The sequence below is a fragment of the Dermacentor andersoni genome, chromosome 1, assembly GCF_023375885.2.
Source record: "Dermacentor andersoni chromosome 1, qqDerAnde1_hic_scaffold, whole genome shotgun sequence".
In the NCBI taxonomy this organism is placed as follows: domain Eukaryota; kingdom Metazoa; phylum Arthropoda; class Arachnida; order Ixodida; family Ixodidae; genus Dermacentor; species Dermacentor andersoni.
This window is the reverse complement of record NC_092814.1, coordinates 278431272-278452417: the sequence shown is the minus strand read 5'-3', so window position 1 is coordinate 278452417 and position 21146 is coordinate 278431272. Positions and strand designations below refer to the sequence as shown.

The following is a 21146-nucleotide window of genomic DNA, read 5'->3' as shown; positions in this document are numbered from 1 at the left end:
AGGAATACCTTAGATTTCTGTCAACCAAAGGACCAGGCAGGATTCCGTAAAGGCTACTCAACAATAGACCATATTCACACTATCAATCAGGTGATAGAGAAATGTGCGGAATATAACCAACCCTTATATATAGCCTTCATTGATTACGAAAAAGCATTTGATTCAGTCGAAACCTCACCAGTCATGAAGGCACTACGGAATCAGGGTGTAGATGAGCCATATGTAAAGATACTGGAAGATATCTATAGCGGTTCGACAGCCACCGTAATCCTCCACAAAAAAGCAACAAAATCCCAATAAAGAAAGGCGTCAGACAGGGAGATACGATATCTCCAATGCTATTCACAGCGGAGATACGATATCTCCAATGCTATTCACAGCATGATTACAGGAGGTATTCAGAGACCTGGAGTGGGAAGAATTGGGGATAAAAGTTGATGGAGAATACCTTAGCAACTTGCGATTCGCTGATGATATTGCCTTGCTTAGTAACTCAGGAGACCAATTGCAATGCATGCTCACTGACCTGGAGAGGCAAAGCAGAAGGGTGGGTCTGAAAATTAATCTACAGAAAACTAAAGTAATGTTTAACAGTCTCGGAAGAGAACAGCAGTTTACGATAGGTAGCGAGGCACTGGAAGTGGTAAGGGAATACATCTACTTAGGGCAGGTAGTGACCACGGATCCGGATCATGAGACTGAAATAACCAGAAGAATAAGAATGGGCTGGGGTGCGTTTGGCAGGCATTCTCAAATCATGAACAGCAGGTTGCCACTATCCCTCAAGAGGAAAGTGTATAACAGCTGTATCTTACCAGTACTCACCTACGGGGCAGAAACCTGGAGGCTTACGAAAAGGGTTCTGCTGAAATTGAGGACGACGCAACGAGCTATGGAAAGAAGAATGATAGGTGTAACGTTAAGAGATAGGAAAAGAGCAGATTGGGTGAGGGAACAAACGCGGGTAAATGACATCTTAGTTGAAATCAAGAAAAAGAAATGGGCATGGGCCGGACATGTAATGAGGAGGGAAGATAACCGATGGTCATTAAGGGTTACAGACTGGATTCCAAGGGAAGGGAAGCGTAGTAGGGGGCGGCAGAAAGTTAGGTAGGCGGATGACATTAAGACGTTTGCAGGGACAACATGGCCACAATTAGTACATGACCGGGGTAGTTGGAGAAGTATGGGAGATGCCTTTGCCCTGCAGTGGGCGTAACTAGGATGATGATGATGATGATGATGATGATGATGATGATGAATTGCGTGTTACCTTCGCCATGCCATATTGCCATGCAATCGAAAGAGAAGTGCAGTGCGGACATTTTTTCACTGACGATGCGAAGACGAAGGCTGCCAAATATCATAAATGTGGTATGCAGTATTCCAAGCCGGCAACGGGAATCGTCAGATACCACCTGCTGCATGCCCACTTCATTCAAGTGCGAAAGGGGCGCCCTACAAGGGAAACCACAGTCGACCATGCACTGGGCCTCCCCTCCGTCTCGGCCAAGCATGTGGACCGCTGTCGATCAGGCACTTCGCCATAACTGCGTTGGTGCAATGTTTCAAAAGTCGGGAAGCCAAATGCCTTCGCATTTCAAGGCATACTATAGCAACCGAGTCCTTAATCGTCGTGCCACTCCCAGTAAACTGGAGACCTGGCACTGCATGTGCGCCTATTTGAAACATAATCTGACAAGGCGATGGAGTTCTTGTCAGTTCCAGTAAATCAGTCGCGCGAGAGCGTCTATTCTCGCACGCTAGTTGTGTGACCATTCAAAGGAGGTGTCGGTTGTCACCCAAACATCTCAGACAATTGGCATTCCTTCGCTCTGTAGGAAAGAGCATGTGCTTCAAAAAACATAAACCAGTGCTTTTATTTTCCCCTTTGCATATTGCAATTTCTTGCGCATTTTAGTCGGACTTCACCTTTCACTTGCCATCATTCTTATTTCTTGTTTAACCGTACTGTAGTACAGTGATTCACGAGTGTCATATGTATCTTATTCAATTCTGGACTAAGTTCCATTTTATACCATATATTGTTGATCTTTTCACAAGCCACTATATAGGGCCAACTATATCTAGTATTTAACAAATAAAGAGTAGTTCTTACCAAACGTTTATACGAATGTATTTTTATCCTGGTTCTACCCCTCAAACATTAATATAGAGTCTTACAAAATAGATAACTCGGTTTCAACCTTTCTAAAGACCCTCCTAAAATATCGATTAATAAATTAATTGATGAAAAACTCTGAATCCAAAACTATTAATCAATTTAAGGCTAAGATGGTCCGTGATTAATTGTTAATCCAATAAAAAATTAATCGACCATCCCTACACAGGTATTGTAATTGACTTGCAGCATTTTGGGCAGAGTGTCGAACCGTAATATTTTTTTGGATTCGTTTCGGGTTCGAGCTCACGCTTCTCGGCTCACTACAGGTTCAGCTCCGGAACTAAAAACATTAGGGGCGAGCCCCACCACTGGAAAAGCTAGCGCCACCGTCGGTGTGACGTGTCATGAGGGATCACGTGGACACAGCGGCCGCATCGGCTGCTTCGGAAGCGCCGAAGCGAGCTGAAGACGAAAGTTTAAAGTCCCACCTGCGCCGCGGTTCTGATTAAGTGGTGAGGCTTTACCGCCTTGGGTGTCTGCTTGACAACATTTGAAAGTACTACTACAATAGGTAGTGGCTGCCTTTGGAGGCGTGCAGCATGGTAGGCTACTACTCGATGCCGCAGTGCCAGACGTACGCAACGGAGCCCGGTGTCAGCCTTATTCACACGTAGCTGCAGGGCAAGGAGCTGCGTGAAGCTTGGCTGGCGAAACTTAGAACCGGCAGACAGCCATCAGCTACAACTCGGGTATGCAGCAAGCCCAGATGCGAGGAACATTTCTGCTACGGCGCCGGGACTGCGCGATGTTTGTGAGTAGCACAAAACGCGCACTGAGACGCTCGCCCGCGCCCGCTGCCCGGCTAATGTCATGGCGGTTTGGTCTTGTTGATGCTAGATACTGGCGACTTCACTGGAACGGAAAGGGAGCAGTAAGACGCACATTATAAAAAGGCACGGCATATGGTCATGTTTGTGTTATGAATTAATGCACTGGATTACGAAAAACAAGCAGAGGGAAATCGCACGCTGAGAAGACCGATAAACATACAGTGCGCCGCAACTTGAGAAATAATATTGAAATTTCCAAGAATTTAGAAGACAAAAAAAGACTGAATCGTCGTGACGGCACATCACAGTCGCCATAGCTAGGCGTCGAAGTCTCTATAACGGAATTATTTTTGAACAGTTCTGATAGCGTCCACGCAACAATGGTTGCTCATATGCTGTGGCCTAAAGCTCACGGCATGGTGTGAAAATGCGCTCACAGCGAAAGCAAAACATTGTGCGCGGACATGCATGCAGACGGGCAGTCGGTCGCTGCGAACCCGTGCAATCGTTGGATTCAGGCTCCATTCTGTTCTCCATTTGGTTATACAGACAGCCCTCTATAAGAACATATTTCACATAGTTTATACTTTCAGGGTTTGGCTACCTTTCACGCAAGAAGCCGGTTCGGGAGACTCCATCGCGGCGACCGCGCGCAGTGGCGTTCACTGTACGTATTCGGTAAAGAGATAGCGTCTGTAAACGATTCTGCGCTTTCAGTTTGCCCAAGTTCATGGTATCGACAGTCAAAAACTTCCCTCGTTTTGAGAGTGCCTTCATAAATGTCCAGGAGGGCTGCCGCGTGGTGTGTTTATTGAGCGCCGTAAGCGAAACCTATGAGGAGCGCGCCGCGTGACCCTCATACTACCCAAGGGAGGCGCTTCTGACAGATGGCGACTCCGTAACTCCTCGCCGCCAATAACGGTTCTAAGCGGTTCAGAGCTTCTTAAACTGTTAATTCGGGTTCAAACGGGTTCGAAGAAACAAAAAATGGCGCGTGCCTGTGGTTTTCACGATAACGCACAGTGCTATTGTAAAAACACCCAAGTTCGCTTGAGTATTGTGTAGAAGCACTGCAGACCGGCTTCCTTTGCACTAGCATAGCTTTCTAGGTTGATGATGAACATGGCCAAGCATCCAGATTTTTTGCCTCTGTGAAGGGTCGACCGTCCAGTTGGCTGAGTGTGCTCTGAAGAGGCTGACGTTGGACGTCAAATCGGGTGCAGTAACAGAGGATCGATGTGCTCCACGGTCTCTTCACATTCACAGTTACAGTGGTCGCATACAGGGGAGTCGCAAAGGTTTGGCGCCATGCACTGTTGAAAGTATACATCCAGGCCGGGTTCTTCGTGGTGGACTGTGCGGCGATCCAATGCGCGTCCTTCTACTCGTACAAAATTTCCCCTGCATTAGATTCTTAGAGTTGCTCGTGCTCGTAGACTGTACTGTAGAACAAGAAATGCAATACCTAATCGAACGCTTAACTATATCCAAGTACACGTGTTCATATCCGTAAAAAAAAATCCCCGACGATTACGATACTCCCTAATGCGAAATTTGAGCGCAGTTCTATACGTGTTTTCATAGCAATATATTGGCTGGCGCGGATAATCTGTCTCGTGTGGCACGTTACAAACGGAGCTGTGTGGCGCGACTGCTTGGTTATCGGGAGATCGCGATAGGCCGCGCGTGGATGACGCGTAGGCGCAATTCACAGCAGAAGCTGCAGACAGACCGCTAATGCAGCGTTTTGTTTCCATATATGGTATTGGTGGCGTCATCGGTGAACAGACGACGCGCACTACTCTGGCGCCATCTCGTAGCCATCGTCGCCGCAGAGCCCGTCTTGCGTGGTACTACGCTTTCCTTACGCTTTCACCATACCCTCCTCCTCTCTCCTCGCGCTCTCTTCACTATATCGCCCTCTTTCATCAGCCGCTGCGCTCTGCGTTAGCTCGTTCATTCTTCGCTATGCTTGTTCGCTCGATTACGCGGACGCTCGCCGCAAGAACGGGCGCCGTGGCAAAAAAGAAAAAAGACAAGGCTTTCAGTAGGAGAATTCACTGACATTTCCTAATCTCGACTAAACAGAAACAGATAAACACATAGTGCGGGCACTCTGAGCATACCTCGGCACACACCGCTGGACATTTTATTTCGATCTAGCAAATAATGCGGACACTCGAGGCGCGTTCGCGCGGCCGCCGTCGACGGCATGTTCGCCCCGTGCATGGGGAGGGGGGGGGGGGGTGATAACGCTGTGCGCCGTGTGCGTTTGGCTGCAAAAACGACGCCAGACAAGTGGACGCACCATCACGCTCTGCTCAATCGGCCCTAGAGCACAGCCAGAGCAGCGTTCCGCTGCTGGAATGAGCGCCGTGGGCAGATACTAGCGTTCCTGCTGCGCAGCCGTGTGCATACCACACTGCGGTCCGAGCGGAACGGACATAACATTTCAAGTTGCAAACGCCAACGGTCTCATCTCGTGCACCATCGACGTGCGCCACCTGCAATGCCGCTGGCGACGCTTCTCATCAAGCCAGTTTTCAGAGACGCCCGTATAGCTGCCGTAGCGCTATTTCTGCTGCACAGCAGCAGTTGCTTAGCCCTTCGGGTAAAACAGAACTTTCTTAGCGGCAGGTCAACTGTAGCACTGCAGCACCGATTCCATAAGCGCTGGCGGTGATTTTATTACCAGTAGTGCTTTGCGGGGCAATTCTAACTCTCTAATTTATCGATTAATAATTTAACCGCGATTAATCGGATGATGTGGCATGAGTAAAATATGCAGAAACTCCACGGGAGTTGTTGTCTATGTATGCGTAAACATACCCCCAAATTTAAGTTGGCCCAACCCAAACTTCAAGTTGGCCTATGCTGAAATGTTAAGTGGGCCCACTTGCAAATTTCAGTTGGCCCACCCCACATTTCAAGTTGACCCACCCCCAAATTCAAGTTGGCCCATTCCCAAATTACAGTTAGCCTCAGAAGAACTTCAGTTTGGCCTAGTTGGTGTTTACTGTATATCATATTGACCGCAAATAACGACGGAGACAGCGGGAGAGAACACGTTTGTTTATGTGTTCTCTCCCGCTGTCCCCGTCTTCATTTGCTGTCAATATGATATACAGTTAACCTGCCCTCAAATTTCAGTCAGCCCAAACCAAATTTCCAGTTGGCTTACACGCAAATTCAAGTTGGCCCACCCCCAATTTATGTTGGCCCTTGTTAGGGTTGGCGTCTGACACCACGTGGCAAAAGGAATTTCATCCGACCATCTTCGTCGAAATGAGACGTGACTTCTCCTGCGATGGTTAACGTCCCGCACCTCGCGCACAAAGAACTTTCTCTCACCGGACCTTTTACCAGGCCTCGTCGAAATGAAGCGTGACTTTCTAATTCGCCATGACCGTTTCGAGTGTTCCTGTCTGCCGGAAGCCCCGCAGTGTACAGCCTCTTTTGTGTGTGTGTGTGTGTGTGTTCGAGTTTAGAGAGGTACTTTCCTCGAATTGGACCTAGAAGAGAACTTCCACGAACCCGCAAAGCGCAGAAGAGGCGGACAGGCGTCTACAATTCCGCGAGGCGGGACGACTTCTTCCTTCAGCAGGCTCGGTATAACCAGAGGAGGAGGGGCCCTCTTTCCGTGCCGGTCACGTGACATCGACGGAAGCAAAATCCCGCCCACGATTGTAGAGAGCCTATTTAAGGGGCTCCGAAATGTACTTTTGATGACTTCATGCTCTTCCCATTTTCTTTCATCTACCTTTAAATAAACCGTGCAAGTTTCGCACTAGAAAATCGTCTCGCCCTTGCTTGGTCGCCATGGTCTACCGGATGCCTGCAGCCCGCCGACAACGCCACGCTACCCAATAAGTAACGTCGGTCGAGCTTCGATAGGCAGGCGCCGCTACTACTCGGCAGCAGTACGATACGCTACCCTGGAGTACGCAACACCCTACCCAAATTTCAAGTTGGCCTACACTCAAATTTTAAGTTCGCCCACATCAAAATTTCAGTACGATACGCTACCCTGGAGTACGCAACAAACTGACTGGCAGCGATTTGGATACGGAACCCTGGAGACCCCAACTTGGACGACAACTACGAGATCGTAGCCTCTTCGTCCTGGCGACAACGTTCGGAAGGAAGGTGTCTGGATCATGACTGCAGATGGTGAGTGCACGGCTTTTCTGCACTGAAATATCACTTGGCTTTTACGTATTTTTTGGAAAGTACATTGCAGTGATTTTTCTTTAACCGTTGACGGAAGTTTGAGTACGTCAAGGTTGTATAGAGTGAAGGTTTAGCAGCACTAAGGGCAGCCATGAACTTGAAGGCACTAAAGAAGCCGGAATTGTTGAGCTTGGCCAAAGAGTTGGGCCTCCAAATTGCCGAATCAAAGAGAAAGCCGGAGATCATTGAGGCGATCGAAGCGACCGGGGCAGACGACGAGGAATTGACGGAATGCCTAGAGAGCATTGCAGAGAAAGAAGAGGAGCGTAAGCGCCTAGAGAAAGAGGAACAAGAAGAGCGTCAGCGCCTAGAGGAAAAAGAGGAGCGCGAGCTGGCAGCACGTGAGGCCAAAGAGCGAGCAGCACGTGAGACCAAAGAAGAGCGCGACCTCGAAATGAAGCGCCTAGAGATTGAGCTCTTGAAAGCTCAAAATTCTGAAAGACCTAGCCCAGAGGCACGTGAAAGCGAGCGCAGAATGACAGACTTGATGGCACCCTACGCCGTAGGAGGGGACATAGGTCTTTTTCTGGTACAGTTTGAGCGCACGTGTGAGAAGGCAAAATTCGCGAGAAACACGTGGCCGCAACGCTTGCTTACGTTACTGCCACGTGAGGTGGCTGATATTATCGCTCTCATGGGGAAGGAAGAAGCAGAGGACTTCGATGAAGTCAAAGCGAACCTGCTTAAAAAGTATCGATTATCAGCGGAAGCATTCAGGAGAAAATTCAGGGAAGTCGAGAAAACCAAGAGCGAGTCATACTCAGATTTTGCATACACCTTAAGGTAAACCTGAAGGAATGGCTCAGAGAAGAGGGTGCACTCGGCGACGCCGAAAAGACAATGCAGTGCGTTGCTTTAGAACAGTTCTACCGCCGGCTGCCAGTAAACATCAAGTATTGGGTTCAGCATAGGCCAGGCGTAGACACTGTTACGAGAGCGGCCGATCTCGCTCAGGAGTACGTAACTCGCCGTGCGGACGAAGGCAACGAAGCTCCTAAGAAGGAGATGAGTAAATACAGACCCGACAAGCCAAAGCGATGGTCAAAGTCGAGTCGGTATAAAACAAGGGAAAAGTCAGATTCGGTAAAAACTAGTGACGAGGAAAGCGAGGGAGAAAAGGAGTCACCCGAACAGAGGGCAGAAAGGCAAAAGAAAAAGGCTTTCGAGGCCAAGAAACCAATAGCTTGCTACAACTGCCCGGAAACGGGGCATATCTCCGTGGGATGCAAAAATCGCAAACTAGTGTTGATGTCACTAACTAGTAACGAGGAAAATCTGAACTTGCTAGAACCATACATTCGAGACCTCGTGGTAAACGGCAAACCGTGTAGAGTGCTTCGCGACTCGGCAGCCACAATGGACGTGGTGCATCCGTCGTACGCAGAGGAAGGCCAGTTCACGGTAGAATGTGCTTCAATAAGGCAAGCCGTAGAGGCCTCCAGTATTTGTCTCCCGGTGGCCAAAATTCGTATTGAAGGCCCTTTTGGAGTACTAGCCACTGAAGCCGCCGTGTCGGCACATCTCCCGCCGCAGTATAGCCGTATTTGTTTTCTAACAAATCAGAGGATTTGCTACGACGCAAGGGAATCGGGTTTAGTGAGGGAATAGTGCAAGCCCTAACTCGTTCCAAGGCAAGGGAGCTCGGGGCCAAGGCAGTGTACGAATGTCCAATGGTGGAGAAAACAGGTTTGACAGCTGATTCGTCAACCAGTACTGAACAGGACAGCCCTATAGGGGATGAGGCGGAAAGTACGCCAGCTATAGTGAAAAGGTCAGGAAAGCAGCGGAGCCTGAAATGTCTCGCGAGGCAGAATGCAGAAAGTTATTGAACGTTAACCCTGCCACAATGATCGCTGAGCAGGAAACGCGTAAGGCACGAAGCAATGCTGAGCATTACTATGACCGGACGACTCGCACGCGACGCTTTGAAGTTGAGGAAAAGGTAATGATCCTGGAACCCTCGTTGAATAACCAACCTGAGGAGATGCCTGTCGACTTTCCAAAGTTAGCAGCAGTGACGGAGACCAAAGACATTCACGAGACCATTGATAAGTTAGTAGAACAGGCGGAGTTGAATCCCAATCAAAGGGCCGAACTGAGGGAACTCGTGTTTGAATTGAAAGACGTATTTTCAGACGCACCGGGCAGGACCACTGCGATCGTTCACGATATCGAGTTAACCTCGTCGGACCCTGTTCGTTCGAAAGCTTATCACATTTCGCCTCGTCAGCGTGAAGTCATGACCGCTGAAATAAACAAGATGTTAGAGCTAGGTATAATCGAGCCAGGAGAGAGTGATTATACCTCGCCTCTTATCTTAGTTGAGGTCCCAGGAAAGGAGCCGCGCCCATGTATCGACTACCGTAGGCTCAATTTAATCACGAAGGACCAGACTTATCCAATACCGCATATCGAGGAAAGGCTTGAGAAAGTGAGCAATGCTAATTTCTTCTCTACGCTCGATTTAGTCAGAGGGTATTGGCAGGTTCCGTTGACTGAGAGGGCAAGCAGGCTTGCGGCGTTTATTTCCCCGACGGGAACCTTTCGTCCGAAAGTCCTGAGTTTTGGATTGAAGAATGCGCCATATTGCTTCTCTAGCCATATGGACCAGGTGCTACGAGGAATGGAGGACTTTGCACTTCCCTATCTCGATGACATAGCAATCTTTTCTTCATCATGGGCGGACCATATGCAACACCTGCGAACCGTGCTGTGTCGTCTACGAGAGGCCAACCTAACAGATAAGGCTCCCAAAGGCCAATTAGGGCGCGCGGAGGTAGCTTATCTAGGTCATGTAATAGGGCAAGGTCATCGTCGACCTTCCGAGGTTAAACTAACCGCAATAGACAACTTCCCGCAACCACGCACCAAGCGGGACATCAGATCATTCCTTGGCTTGGCAGGTTATTACCAAAGATATATCCCGCGGTATTCCGAGATTGCGAGTCCTTTAACGGATGCTCTCAGAAAAACAGAACCACAAACGGTAAAGTGGGATGACGCAAAAGAAAAGGTTTTTAGTATGCCGAAGAACGCATTAACGAGTCAGCCAGTGTTGAACGCGCCCGACTACTTTAAGCCATTCATTCTTCAGTGTGATGCCAGACAGGGGTATGGGGGTGGTGCTCTGTCAAAAGAGACATGACGAGAATGAACACCCTGTACTGTACGCCAGTAGAAAGCTTTCAGTTCGTGAGGAAGCATACAGTGCATCAGAAAAAGAATGCGCCCGCGTAGTTTGGGCGGTGCAGAAGCTAGCTTGCTATATCGCTGGTTCAAGATTCACCATAGAGACTGACCACTGTCCCCTCACATGGCTGCAGTCCATGTCTACGAAAAATGGTCGTCTTTTGCGCTGGAGCTTGGCTCTTCAACAGTACACCTTCGATATTCGCTACAAGAAGGGTAAGCTTAACGGCAATGCCGACGGTTTGAGTCGTTGCCCCTAGAGTAACGAAAGCCTCATGCTCATCCGGGTTTCCATGGCATTTTTTCGTTCGTTCATACGTTTTTCGAAATCATATGTTTTTCCGAAGTGAAGCCGATTGTTAATTGATTTTAATAACCACGTCTTAACGCTTTTAAGAAATGGCTGTTTTTAGTGTTCAGGGGGGGGGGGGAGGACGCGCGTAGGGAATGGGAAAGGTGTAGCGGGTTTTCCTTTTTTTTTTTAAAGCCGGGTGTGTCTTGGGGGAGGGTGGCCTTGTGCTCGCTGCTTTGAGGTTGTGGGTCCGGCACTGTTTTGGGGTGATTTCTTGCCCATGTAGGAGACGAAAAGTTGCGAGACCTGCTGGCAAAACCAATTTCACCGGACAGGACCAGGAAGAAAAGTCACAAGAGCGCCACGAGGACTGATGACCACTTCCAGGAATCTACCTGCTACGAACTAAGGGTTCGTCACCTCTAAGTGTAATTCTGCTGCCGAAACGCCGATCCCTCGTACAGCGGCTGGTGGCCCCTGCACGTCGGGATCTTCCTTCCCCGCCGGAGATGCTGTTAGGGTTGGCGTCTGACACCAAGTGGCAAAAGGAATTTCATCCGACCATCTTCGTCGAAATGAGACGTGACTTCTCCTGCGATGGTTAACGTCCCGCACCTCGCGCACAAAGAACTTTCTCTCACCGGACCTTTTACCAGGCCTCGTCGAAATGACGCGTGACTTTCTAATTCGCCATGACCGTTTCGAGTGTTCCTGTCTGCCGGAAGCCCCGCAGTGTACAGCCTCTTTTGTGTGTGTGTGTGTGTGTGTGTGTGTGCGTGCGAGATTAGAGAGGTCCTTTCCTCGAATTGGACCTAGAAGAGAACTTCCACGAACCCGCAAAGCGCGAAAGAGGCGGACAGGCGTTTACAATTCCGCGAGGCGGGACGACTTCTTCCTTGAGCAGGCTCGGTATAACCAGAGGAGGAGGGGCCCTCTTTCCGTGCCGGTCACGTGACATCGACGGAAGCAAAATCCCGCCCACGATTGTAGAGAGCCTATTTAAGGGGCTCCGAAATGTACTTTTGATGACTTCATGCTCTTCTCATTCTCTTTCATCTACCTTTGAATAAACCGTGCAAGTTTCGCACTAGAAAATCGTCTCGCCCTTGCTTGGTCGCCATGGTCTACCGGATGCCTGCAGCCCGCCGACAACGCCACGCTACCCAATAAGTAACGTCGGTCGAGCTTCGATAGGCAGGCGCCGCTACTACTCGGCAGCAGTACGATACGCTACCCTGGAGTAGGCAACACCCTACCCAAATTTCAAGTTGGCCTACACTCAAATTTTAAGTTCGCCCACATCAAAATTTCAGTTGGCTCACCCCACATTTCAAGTTGGCCCACCCCTACTACAAGCTTCCCCATGCATTTTTAGGGAGCCCTATGTATCCCTATAGGTATTGTTACGGTTGGCGTGTAACACCCTGGGCAAAAAGGATGCTCTACCACCATGCCTCATCGAAACGAAGGATGGATTCTTAATTTGCCATGGTTGTCTCGAGTGGATGACCCCGCAGTGCTTACAAGTCCCTTCGTGTGTGTGCATGCCTAAGCGAAACTAAGAATGGATTTCTAATTCGCTATGGTTGTCTCGAGTGGATGCCGGTCTGGCGGACGCCCCGCAGTGTTCACAGGCCCCTTTGTGTGTCTGCGTGAAAACCCTTTCCGCGAACCAGACAGGACCCCGGGCTGCCGCTAGCGGAGGCACGCTCGTGAAAACGACAACTGAGACAACGGATCAGCCGCCTATCCACAACCAGACGCCCTTTCCACGAACTGTCAAGCTCTACAGGAGAACTTCCGCGAACCAAACGTCGCCTAGAAGAAAGGATAAGCGCCTACGATCCCGGTCCCGCTGGTGCCACCTGCGGTGGCGGGCTCGTGAAATTTCGCCTGAGTGGGTACCGCCGCCAAACACCGTGGAGCTCAGTGCATATCACGTGACGTTGACGTAAGTGAGCTCCCGCCTACGACTTTAGTGGGCCAATTTAAAGGGCCCTGCAATGTACATTTTCACTTCATTCTCTTCCTCTCATATTTGAAACCATTGAATAAACGGTGCAAGTTCCGCACTAGCCATCGTCTCGTCCTTTCCTGGTCGCCATGGTCTACCGGATGCCTGACGCCCGCCGACAACGCCACGCTACGCCGGTCGAGCTTCGATAAACAGGCGTCGCAACAACTTGGCAGTGGTGGGGTACGCTACCCCGGAGAACGCAACAGTATTGTCTTATTTGTTTAATATGTTCCTGATTGCTTAGAAACCTACTGATCATCTACATTTACACTATTATAACGATGAAATGTCTTAACTTAGCGAATTACGCATTTTTGTGCAGATACAAGGCATTACACTTTTCGTGTGACGGGACTGGATACTCACCAAAGAATGCTTACACATTAAAACAGGAAAGCAGGTGATGTATTGTTGCATGCACTTCCCCCTGGCACTGCACATGACCATCACCATGCTTGTTCAACTAAGATCCATGGCATAGCATACTGTTTCATGAGCCACCTGCTCGTGAATTAGTGAAAGTTCACCTCAGTTTCTTTAGATTACCAGTTACTTTTCATTCGTTTAGTTATACGAGTGCTGCATTATACTAAAGACTCATGCATTTTGTATACATTTGTAGGCGAGTAGGTGCAAAACCTTAAAATATACTGTTGTAGTGCCCGAGGTTGTCAATGAAGCAAGGCAGCTAATGTTCTGTGTATGTTGCAGCTAGACTTACTGGATTTGAGTTCAGATCTTAAACCATTTACCTCCAGTTAATTCTAAAAAAAAAATGTTTCCAAAATTCTAATTCGTTTTTTAAGTGCTTGATTGAATCGCCACACTAAATAAGTGACCAAAATTTTCAGAATAATATAATTATTTGAAGAACACCCACAAAAATTTCATTCTAGAGAAAGTTGTCTCCACTACACTGCTTGAAGTTGGCTTTTTCAGCATAAATAAAGTGAACAATAAAGTGAATGTGAATATATATGTATGTGAGTGTGTGCACGCTATACTGGCCACCACCCTATGATGGCCCCCCCCTCCACTGAAGGGAGACTTTAAGCCCTGGAGTGCTCTCGGACAAATACACATTTTTGGCAATCCTTATTGAACCATGTTCCGTACACACTTACTAGAAAGCACGCATACAAACTGCCTCACAAACAAAAGGAACCAAACAAATGCTATAGAGAGACCCTATAAATTCCCAATATGGCTTATTAATTGTAAAGCACCGCAAAACAGTCGACTCCTCCTCTTCTTTTTAGCTTTTGCCGCTTGTGCTTGACCAAGAGAATTTCTATGAAGCTCCGATCATGCTGCAAAAGCAACAGCAGTGACTGAAATTACAGCTGTTACAATGTGACCAGTACTATGTTCTGCCGGAACATGCGCAGCAGGTGCCCTGAGCACAATCATCCTCCCCGACAATGCAGCGTTGGCAACGCTGTCTAGTCAGTGCACACCAGCCATGCGTTGAGTACACCCAACATTATGTGCAGTTGAGTGAGCCAATGAGATCACAGTCCGTAGCCATGTGACTCTGAAGGTGACACTCCGGGCATTGCAACAGGCATCGTCTGCTCTCATAAGGCATGATTGGAGAATTTTATCAGCAGTCTCTCTGGTCTGAACCACAACATGGACTGAACTTATGTCAAACTGGCTCAGAATGGTTCCAGCAAAAAAATTCTGGTTCGGTTGTAAGAGGCCATAGAAAACATTGGTTCAATTTGATGCCCTGATTGAAGTGAGAAATTGTGCAGCTTCAGATAAAATCAGATGGAGTATTATCAGAATTATGGATGCAGATTTGTCAAACATGTGAGGAAGGAAATAAATGATGGAGGGTTAACCACATGTGACACGACAACACTTGGAAAGTAGAGGTTCAAGCGCTATGTGAGAAATGGAAGCATAACTCAGCTCTATACAAGAGCAACAGTATCATCACATAGTGGGACAACAAAATGCTTCGTTTTAATCAGGCCATTTGGGTGTAGTGGTGGCGTATGTAACTGCACAGCCATAGTGCAGGTCAAATTCAATGTCTTCATCACACCCTTATAATGCTGGCGTCAATATAGAAGCCCTGTGTGATGGGCAGTAGTAAATCATTTGTGCTCTTCCTCCTCCATGAGCAGGTTGCAATACTTGTGTGTAACTTTGGACACTTTTTGATGGCGATAGCAAGTTGCATTGATACCATTTGATGCAAGCTTGCACAAAATTGGACAAAGTCAGGTTTGCACAGCAGTATGTAGCAGGATTTGTTTTATGGCAGAGTTTGATACAAATACAACAACAGTTACACAACTGAAATTTATAAATGATCTTGAAAATTCACCTTTGAAACCCATGGTAAGCCTGTTTAATTCCTATAAAGAGCTGCAGGTGCCAAGCTCAGATCATGCAGAGTGTGCAAGCTGATAACAATATTACAAAAAAAAAAATTCTTACATGAGCAAGCAATCACGTGGCATCATGAAAGAGTAGCAATACACAACCTAGCCTAAGTTGAATAGTAAGAAGCCCAATACATTGCACTGATGTACTATCACACTCAATATGAGTTGCAACATGTTATGCACCCAGCACTCATACTTTCACTCAGAAAAATAACAGGTGCCATTTTGCTTGTTAATGGGGTGCTACGAGTAACTGAAACAGCATTTAGTTTTCCATTTTTTTTGTGTGGCGGCACTGCCATGCAATCTCGGAGCCCTTTAAGTAATGGGCCGTTGTGTTGCAACTTGTACTGAGCGCAATGGTACATACTAAAGAAGGAAGACGTAGTGTCAAAATAAATAAATAAATATCTAAACATACAAAACTCGCATATCCTATGATCAAGCTGCTTTCCAACCATGAGGAGACCAAAAAAATTGAGTCAAACTCTTTGTTTATTGCCTCCACAATAAACAAATCAATACCATGTCAACACACAGCCTGGATACAACACATAAAAAGATGATTGCACGATAAAGGTCACTTCAAAGCAAGAATGCACTCATTGCTAGGGGTGTGCGAATAGTAGGTTGAACCGAATGGAATACTAATCAAACAGTGCCAGAAACTGAATGAATATGAATCTAATTATGGCAGCAGTGAATCGAATCGAATATAAAATATTTTTCAATAGTTTGCAAATAATGTACGCCTTTCTCACCATTAATATTGAAGAATTTCACATCCCAGTACTCACAACATCATAAAATTTTGGTAATTACACTGCATGTCATTTGTGCTTTATCTGCTCCATTAGCATATTGATATGCTCGAACTGCAACTTTTGACACTTTTTAATGGCAGTAGTAAGTTGCAGTTCTTTCATTAAATGTGCAAAGGGATTATTAGGAACAATTAACTAAGCAGCTTGTTCATAAAGTCGGGGCTCTTCGGAGCGTATGCGGTCCTTGCATTATAATTTGAAATTTAAAAAACAGCCTTGTTAGCGAATGAACATCTGTGTATACCTTCGCGATCAATTAAGAAATGCTAGTAATCTGCACCCTCCTCCCTCCCCACTATAGCAGAGCACAAAAAAATATTTTTTTTTATTCGAATGGCCACGGCGTATGGTACCACTGTTGTATTAAGTGAAGTATTAGAAAAATTATTGGATTTTCCTACAGTTACTATTCATTTAGAAAACATAATCAAATAGTGACTATTCAATTTGATAGTTAACTTGAATAGGATTTATTTGATTCAATATTTGAAAGCTTCAAATATTTGCACACCCCTATTCATTGCACTCTCGCTTACAAACTGCACCAATAAACACTACTAATGGTGTAATAAATAGACTCTGAACAAGGTTTCACCCACAAAAGTTAAAAGGGAATAATAACGTGAGTTTTTAACGGATGCTATCGAATAAAACATGCAGTTCTCATTGTCTTAGGGAATTCCTAAATTAAAGGTGTAAAGATTGCCAGGAATGGAGATGAAAATCTATGAAGACGTGAGCAGTCAGTGTAATAGTACATTAATGACAAAGCTGTGCACACTGCATGGTAGCATTAGAATTTATACGACCTTAGCGTGCACTGCTGTAATGAGAGTGAGATCATGAGTTGATCTCTTGCTGCACAAAAACATGCAGTCATAAAATTTGAGAGGAATATTGTATGGCAGCCTTTGTGGTACAGTCAGCTTTAACTCTTCCATCACACATTAACGCAGGAAGAAGTAGGTGAGATGCCTAAAATGCTGCTACTGTTTAGATGTTTCTGCAGACACTGATCTTGCAGCATTCATGACAGAGATATCTTATTTGTCAGCATGTGTACAGCAAGGCAACAATAACATTGAGCATGTCGCAGTAAATTGATGTATTCTGGAAATTTTAAAAGCCAAGAATAACATCAATGCCTTAAGAAAACCACAAGCAATCACAACAAGCAGCCAAAGTTCAATGAAAAAATGAATTGGCATTGCTGCAGAGGCTACTCATGTACACATAGGCAGTATAAAAATGCAAGTGCATCGTTAGCCAAACCAAGATGCATCACATGTAAAAAATGTTGCATGAAAGATCACAGATGCTATGTGCACGCACTTGTGTTTTGATGCATGAAGGATGAAACTGTGAGTCAAGCACAGCAATAAAAATACTGGCAGACAGATGCAGATTGTGACAGGTGAGAAGGGGGTGTCCTTGATGCTACTGTCGCATGAACCAGCAGCTTCTAGTGAGCTACCCGACCAAATGGTCTTGATCGTCAGACTGTGTGGTTGGGTAGGCCCAATGATAACCAGACCCCAGCCAAGCTTGTAGACATACAGTGAGCAGAACTATTATTTAATTAATAATCACTTCTGAAATAAATATAGCATCAATCAACATTTAATTTTTTTGTAGACAAAATTCAAATAGTGGCAATATGGGAGTGACAAAACAATGCACCACGTTTGAAGTGAGAAGTCAAAGAAGAAAAAAAAAAGAAACAGGCGTTTCCCAACTATAACTAGCGCAACTACTTTAACATGAAAACCTTTGTAGAAGTAACAGGCATCAAATGCTCACTTTCACATTAAGCTCTACATTGCTAAGAACACTTTGAGGGAAATATAGAAAATCCTGCTATGCAAGCGAAGGCAACGAAGGGTGTGCTAAAAATGTTGCACTTTATGCTTTTGCTATCTTGTGATGCTTAATACAGCATGATGAATTTAAGAAGAGTGACATGTTAGTCTGTCTTTCATGGAGTGAGACGAAAGCTGAGCATAAAGAAGGTGGTCATGTAGGGCTGTCAACATAATGCAGCTCATAATGGCCGCAACCTTCATGCCGAAAAACAGCTGACACAAGGCCGATGCATTCGCCAATCCGGACAGCTACGCTAGGCAGCCTGTCACAAAGTTCAGCTATGCCCTGGTCTGAGATTCCCTGGTCCATCTCGAGCATTACAACTTTTAGCTCAGGTGCTACTCGTGCCAGGTGCAGCAAACCCACATCTGTCACCTGAGTCTGCACCAAACAGATTGACTGCAACTTGGTCATCCCACCAAAGTTGCCCATGGAGGCTAGTGAACTATCCTTCGTTGCTGTACACCCCACGTAGAGGTGCTCCAACAGAGAGCAGTGAGATGCTACTATTTCCAAAGCATTCTCAGCAATATATGTCCCCTCCACATCAAGTAGTGTTAGCTTAGACAGTTTACGCAGCATGTCCTGAAAATATCCAGTGCTATCCAGGAAAGGGCAGCCTTCAAGGTACAGCTGTGTAAGACTAGGAAGCCAGGGCCAAGGCTTGGCTTCTGCATCAGCCACAAAAAAACAGCGACCCAAATCGAGCACCTGTAGCCGCGACAGGTTCTGGCCCTGCCGACTCGCCTTGAAGAACGATGACCTGCCAACAATAGATCCGCGCAGAGACAGGTGCTCCAGGGTATCAGGAAAGTCGGCCAGGCGCACGCATTTGTCGCGTGACGAAGAACGGAAACTGAAATTGTGGATGCGCAAGCGGCGGAGGCGTGGGCAGCGACTTTGAATGCGCCTCAGGGCGCGCGGCGACACGCTACATGCCCAGAGGCAGTGGTGGTCGCCGAACACACGCAGCTCCTCAACAGCAGGAGGCATGGCACGCATCTGAAGCAGCAGCTTGAGTTGCTTGGGGGTCAGCTGCACGTGCGACAGGTCCACACGTCGATGCAGGGTGCGATCCCGCGACAGCGCGTACCACTTGCGGCAGACCCTACGCAAGTAAAATGCATTCAATTGCACGGTAAAGCACGGAATATAAGCTAAGAAAAATGTGCAACTTTTAAACGATGTAGAGGGTTTAAGTATTGTACTACGGGTTTACGCAGTAGACACTTTGAAACACGCCAGGTGTCAGAGAGTCCAGACAATCGAACAGTGCTGACATTGTACCGACAAGTCCCTTCACTTGCAGTCGCTCGCGATGTCGCGCAAAATAATTATAACTGTCCCACTAGCGGCAGGAAATTGCGAGCTATAAACCGCAGATGCTGCGTACACCTAATCCACAAATGTCGAAGGCAGCAGCTAACGTAACCGGTTACCTAACATAACCGGTTACCCACCTTCTCGTTCAACACAACAAAATCTATTGAAACATTTTTCGCTTACTCACAGGCCGATAACACATAGCTCCAGAAAATCAAGATAGTTGAAGATGTTGAGGAGAACATAATCCGGAAGATGATTGATTGTCGTTGTGAACCTTCTCTTGGAAAAACGCAGAGTGCTGAAATGGGTCAGTGCAATCTCTTTGAGGGAATCACCGCTGCTGACAAACACGTTTCCCATTTCTTGTCAGGGTGCACGATCGTCTCGCTTAGTGCTTAACATTGTGAAAAAATCGTGGAGGTCCTTACTCGAACACAAACTGTACATTCTCTACACAAGCAATGGGAAGCCGCGCGATTCACAGACAGTGCGTCGCACTGCTACAGCTGCCATGTTTGTTTTCGATTGATTGAGTGGCGCGGCGCCAGCAGCAACACACCCAAAAGTGAGCACGTGACTCAAGCTCAACGGTTTCGGTTTCGATTCTGTTTTTTTTTTGTACGTGCAGTGAGAAATAAGATGGAAACCAATGACAAACACAAGTTCATTCAGTAGGTCGGCAACTCCATGGTCGGCAATAAAATGTGCACGTATGCCTGCAGGACCATCTAGGACGCGGCGCCAACTACGATTAACTTATTCACATAGATGTGAAACGCAGAACTTCTTGTTTAAAGCAAAATACAGATACAGGACGCCCCATGCAGAAATTGCTGAACGTTGTTAAATTAAATTTGTAAGAAGTTTGAGCCCAAATTTTACAATTCCGTGTACCACATAGAGACCCACTGCAAGTTTACCAACAAAGGGGCAGCTGAAGTCAGCGATAAGGTTGGTGAGAGTGCGCCGTTATCTGCGACTGTGCGGCGAAAACGTCTTGTTTGGCGACTTGTTCGGTTTCATTTATTCTCGGTCATATATATCCGGGGGGGGGGGGGGGGGGGGGGGGGGGGTGAGCGACCAGCTTTCCGGACGCCACCCTTGTTGTATTTGTTTGTTGGCTTCGTATATGATATGATTAATAAATGTCGGGCCCTCGGTTTCATTCATTCTCGGTCATCTCTCGGTCTCATAAATGAACCCGAGGGCCCGACATTTATTAGTCATATCATACACGAAGCCAACCAACAAAGACAACAAGGACGTCAGCACAGGGGAAATTGCATTTACTTATGAATTGAATTAAAGGAAATTATAATAGAAATTTGAAATGTATGAAAAAACAATTAACTGGCCGCACGTGGCGCAAAAACCCATGTCTTCAATTACGCGTGCGATGCTTACCTATTTGTTGGTTTCTTATGATATGACTAATAAATGTCGGGCCCTCTGTTTCCTTTCTTCTCGGTTATATATATATATATATATATATATATATATATATATATATATATATATATATATATATATATATATATATATATATATATCTATATATATATATATATATATATGTATATATATATATATATATATATATATATATATATCGGGTGTCCTAGTTAACTTGGACCAAGATTTAAAAAAAAAACCAAGAGCTCTAGAGAAACCATACCGACTGCATAGTAGCTGCAGTCGCGTGTACTTACAGCCAGTATTTTTTTTCGTCACGGAGTGTTAATTAATTACTTATTTATTGCTTTTCATTACTGAACTTTTTAATTATTGCTTGAATCGCAAACATATCAATTATAAAGTTGTAGGGCGCCTTAAATACCCTCCGAATAAAGCATTTATTTCGTGCTGAAGCGTGTCTGGTTGTTTTTCCAAGAAAAACAGAAGCCCGCAAAATACGTGAAACATGAAATAGATGCTTGCTCGTGCCGTGAGGTTAACATACAACATATTCATTCTCTAGACATATGCTAGCTATCCATACCATTAGAAATACTTGTTAGCTGGCTAGCTCATTAATAATTAATTAATAAACC

At 46.3% G+C, this 21146-nt stretch overlaps 1 protein-coding gene across 2 annotated transcripts; it reads right to left on the bottom strand.

Annotated features, from left to right (window-relative positions):
• Positions 1 to 14919: 14919 nt before the first annotated feature.
• Positions 14920 to 20022, bottom strand: LOC126548256 (F-box/LRR-repeat protein 12-like). 2 transcript variants are annotated; one of them, XM_050196410.3, is made up of 2 exons: positions 19280 to 20022; positions 14920 to 18877 (listed from the first exon to the last, which is right to left on the bottom strand). In XM_050196410.3, the coding sequence occupies exons 1-2, from the start codon at positions 19453 to 19455 to the stop codon at positions 17920 to 17922; spliced, it is 1134 nt and encodes a 377-aa protein (XP_050052367.1). In that variant the 5' UTR covers positions 19456 to 20022; the 3' UTR covers positions 14920 to 17919. The 2 variants fall into 2 exon arrangements, with proteins under 2 accessions (XP_050052367.1, XP_054919156.1); XM_055063181.2 differs by having other exon boundaries at positions 19276 to 19424.
• Between the last annotated feature and the right edge of the window lie 1124 nt (positions 20023 to 21146).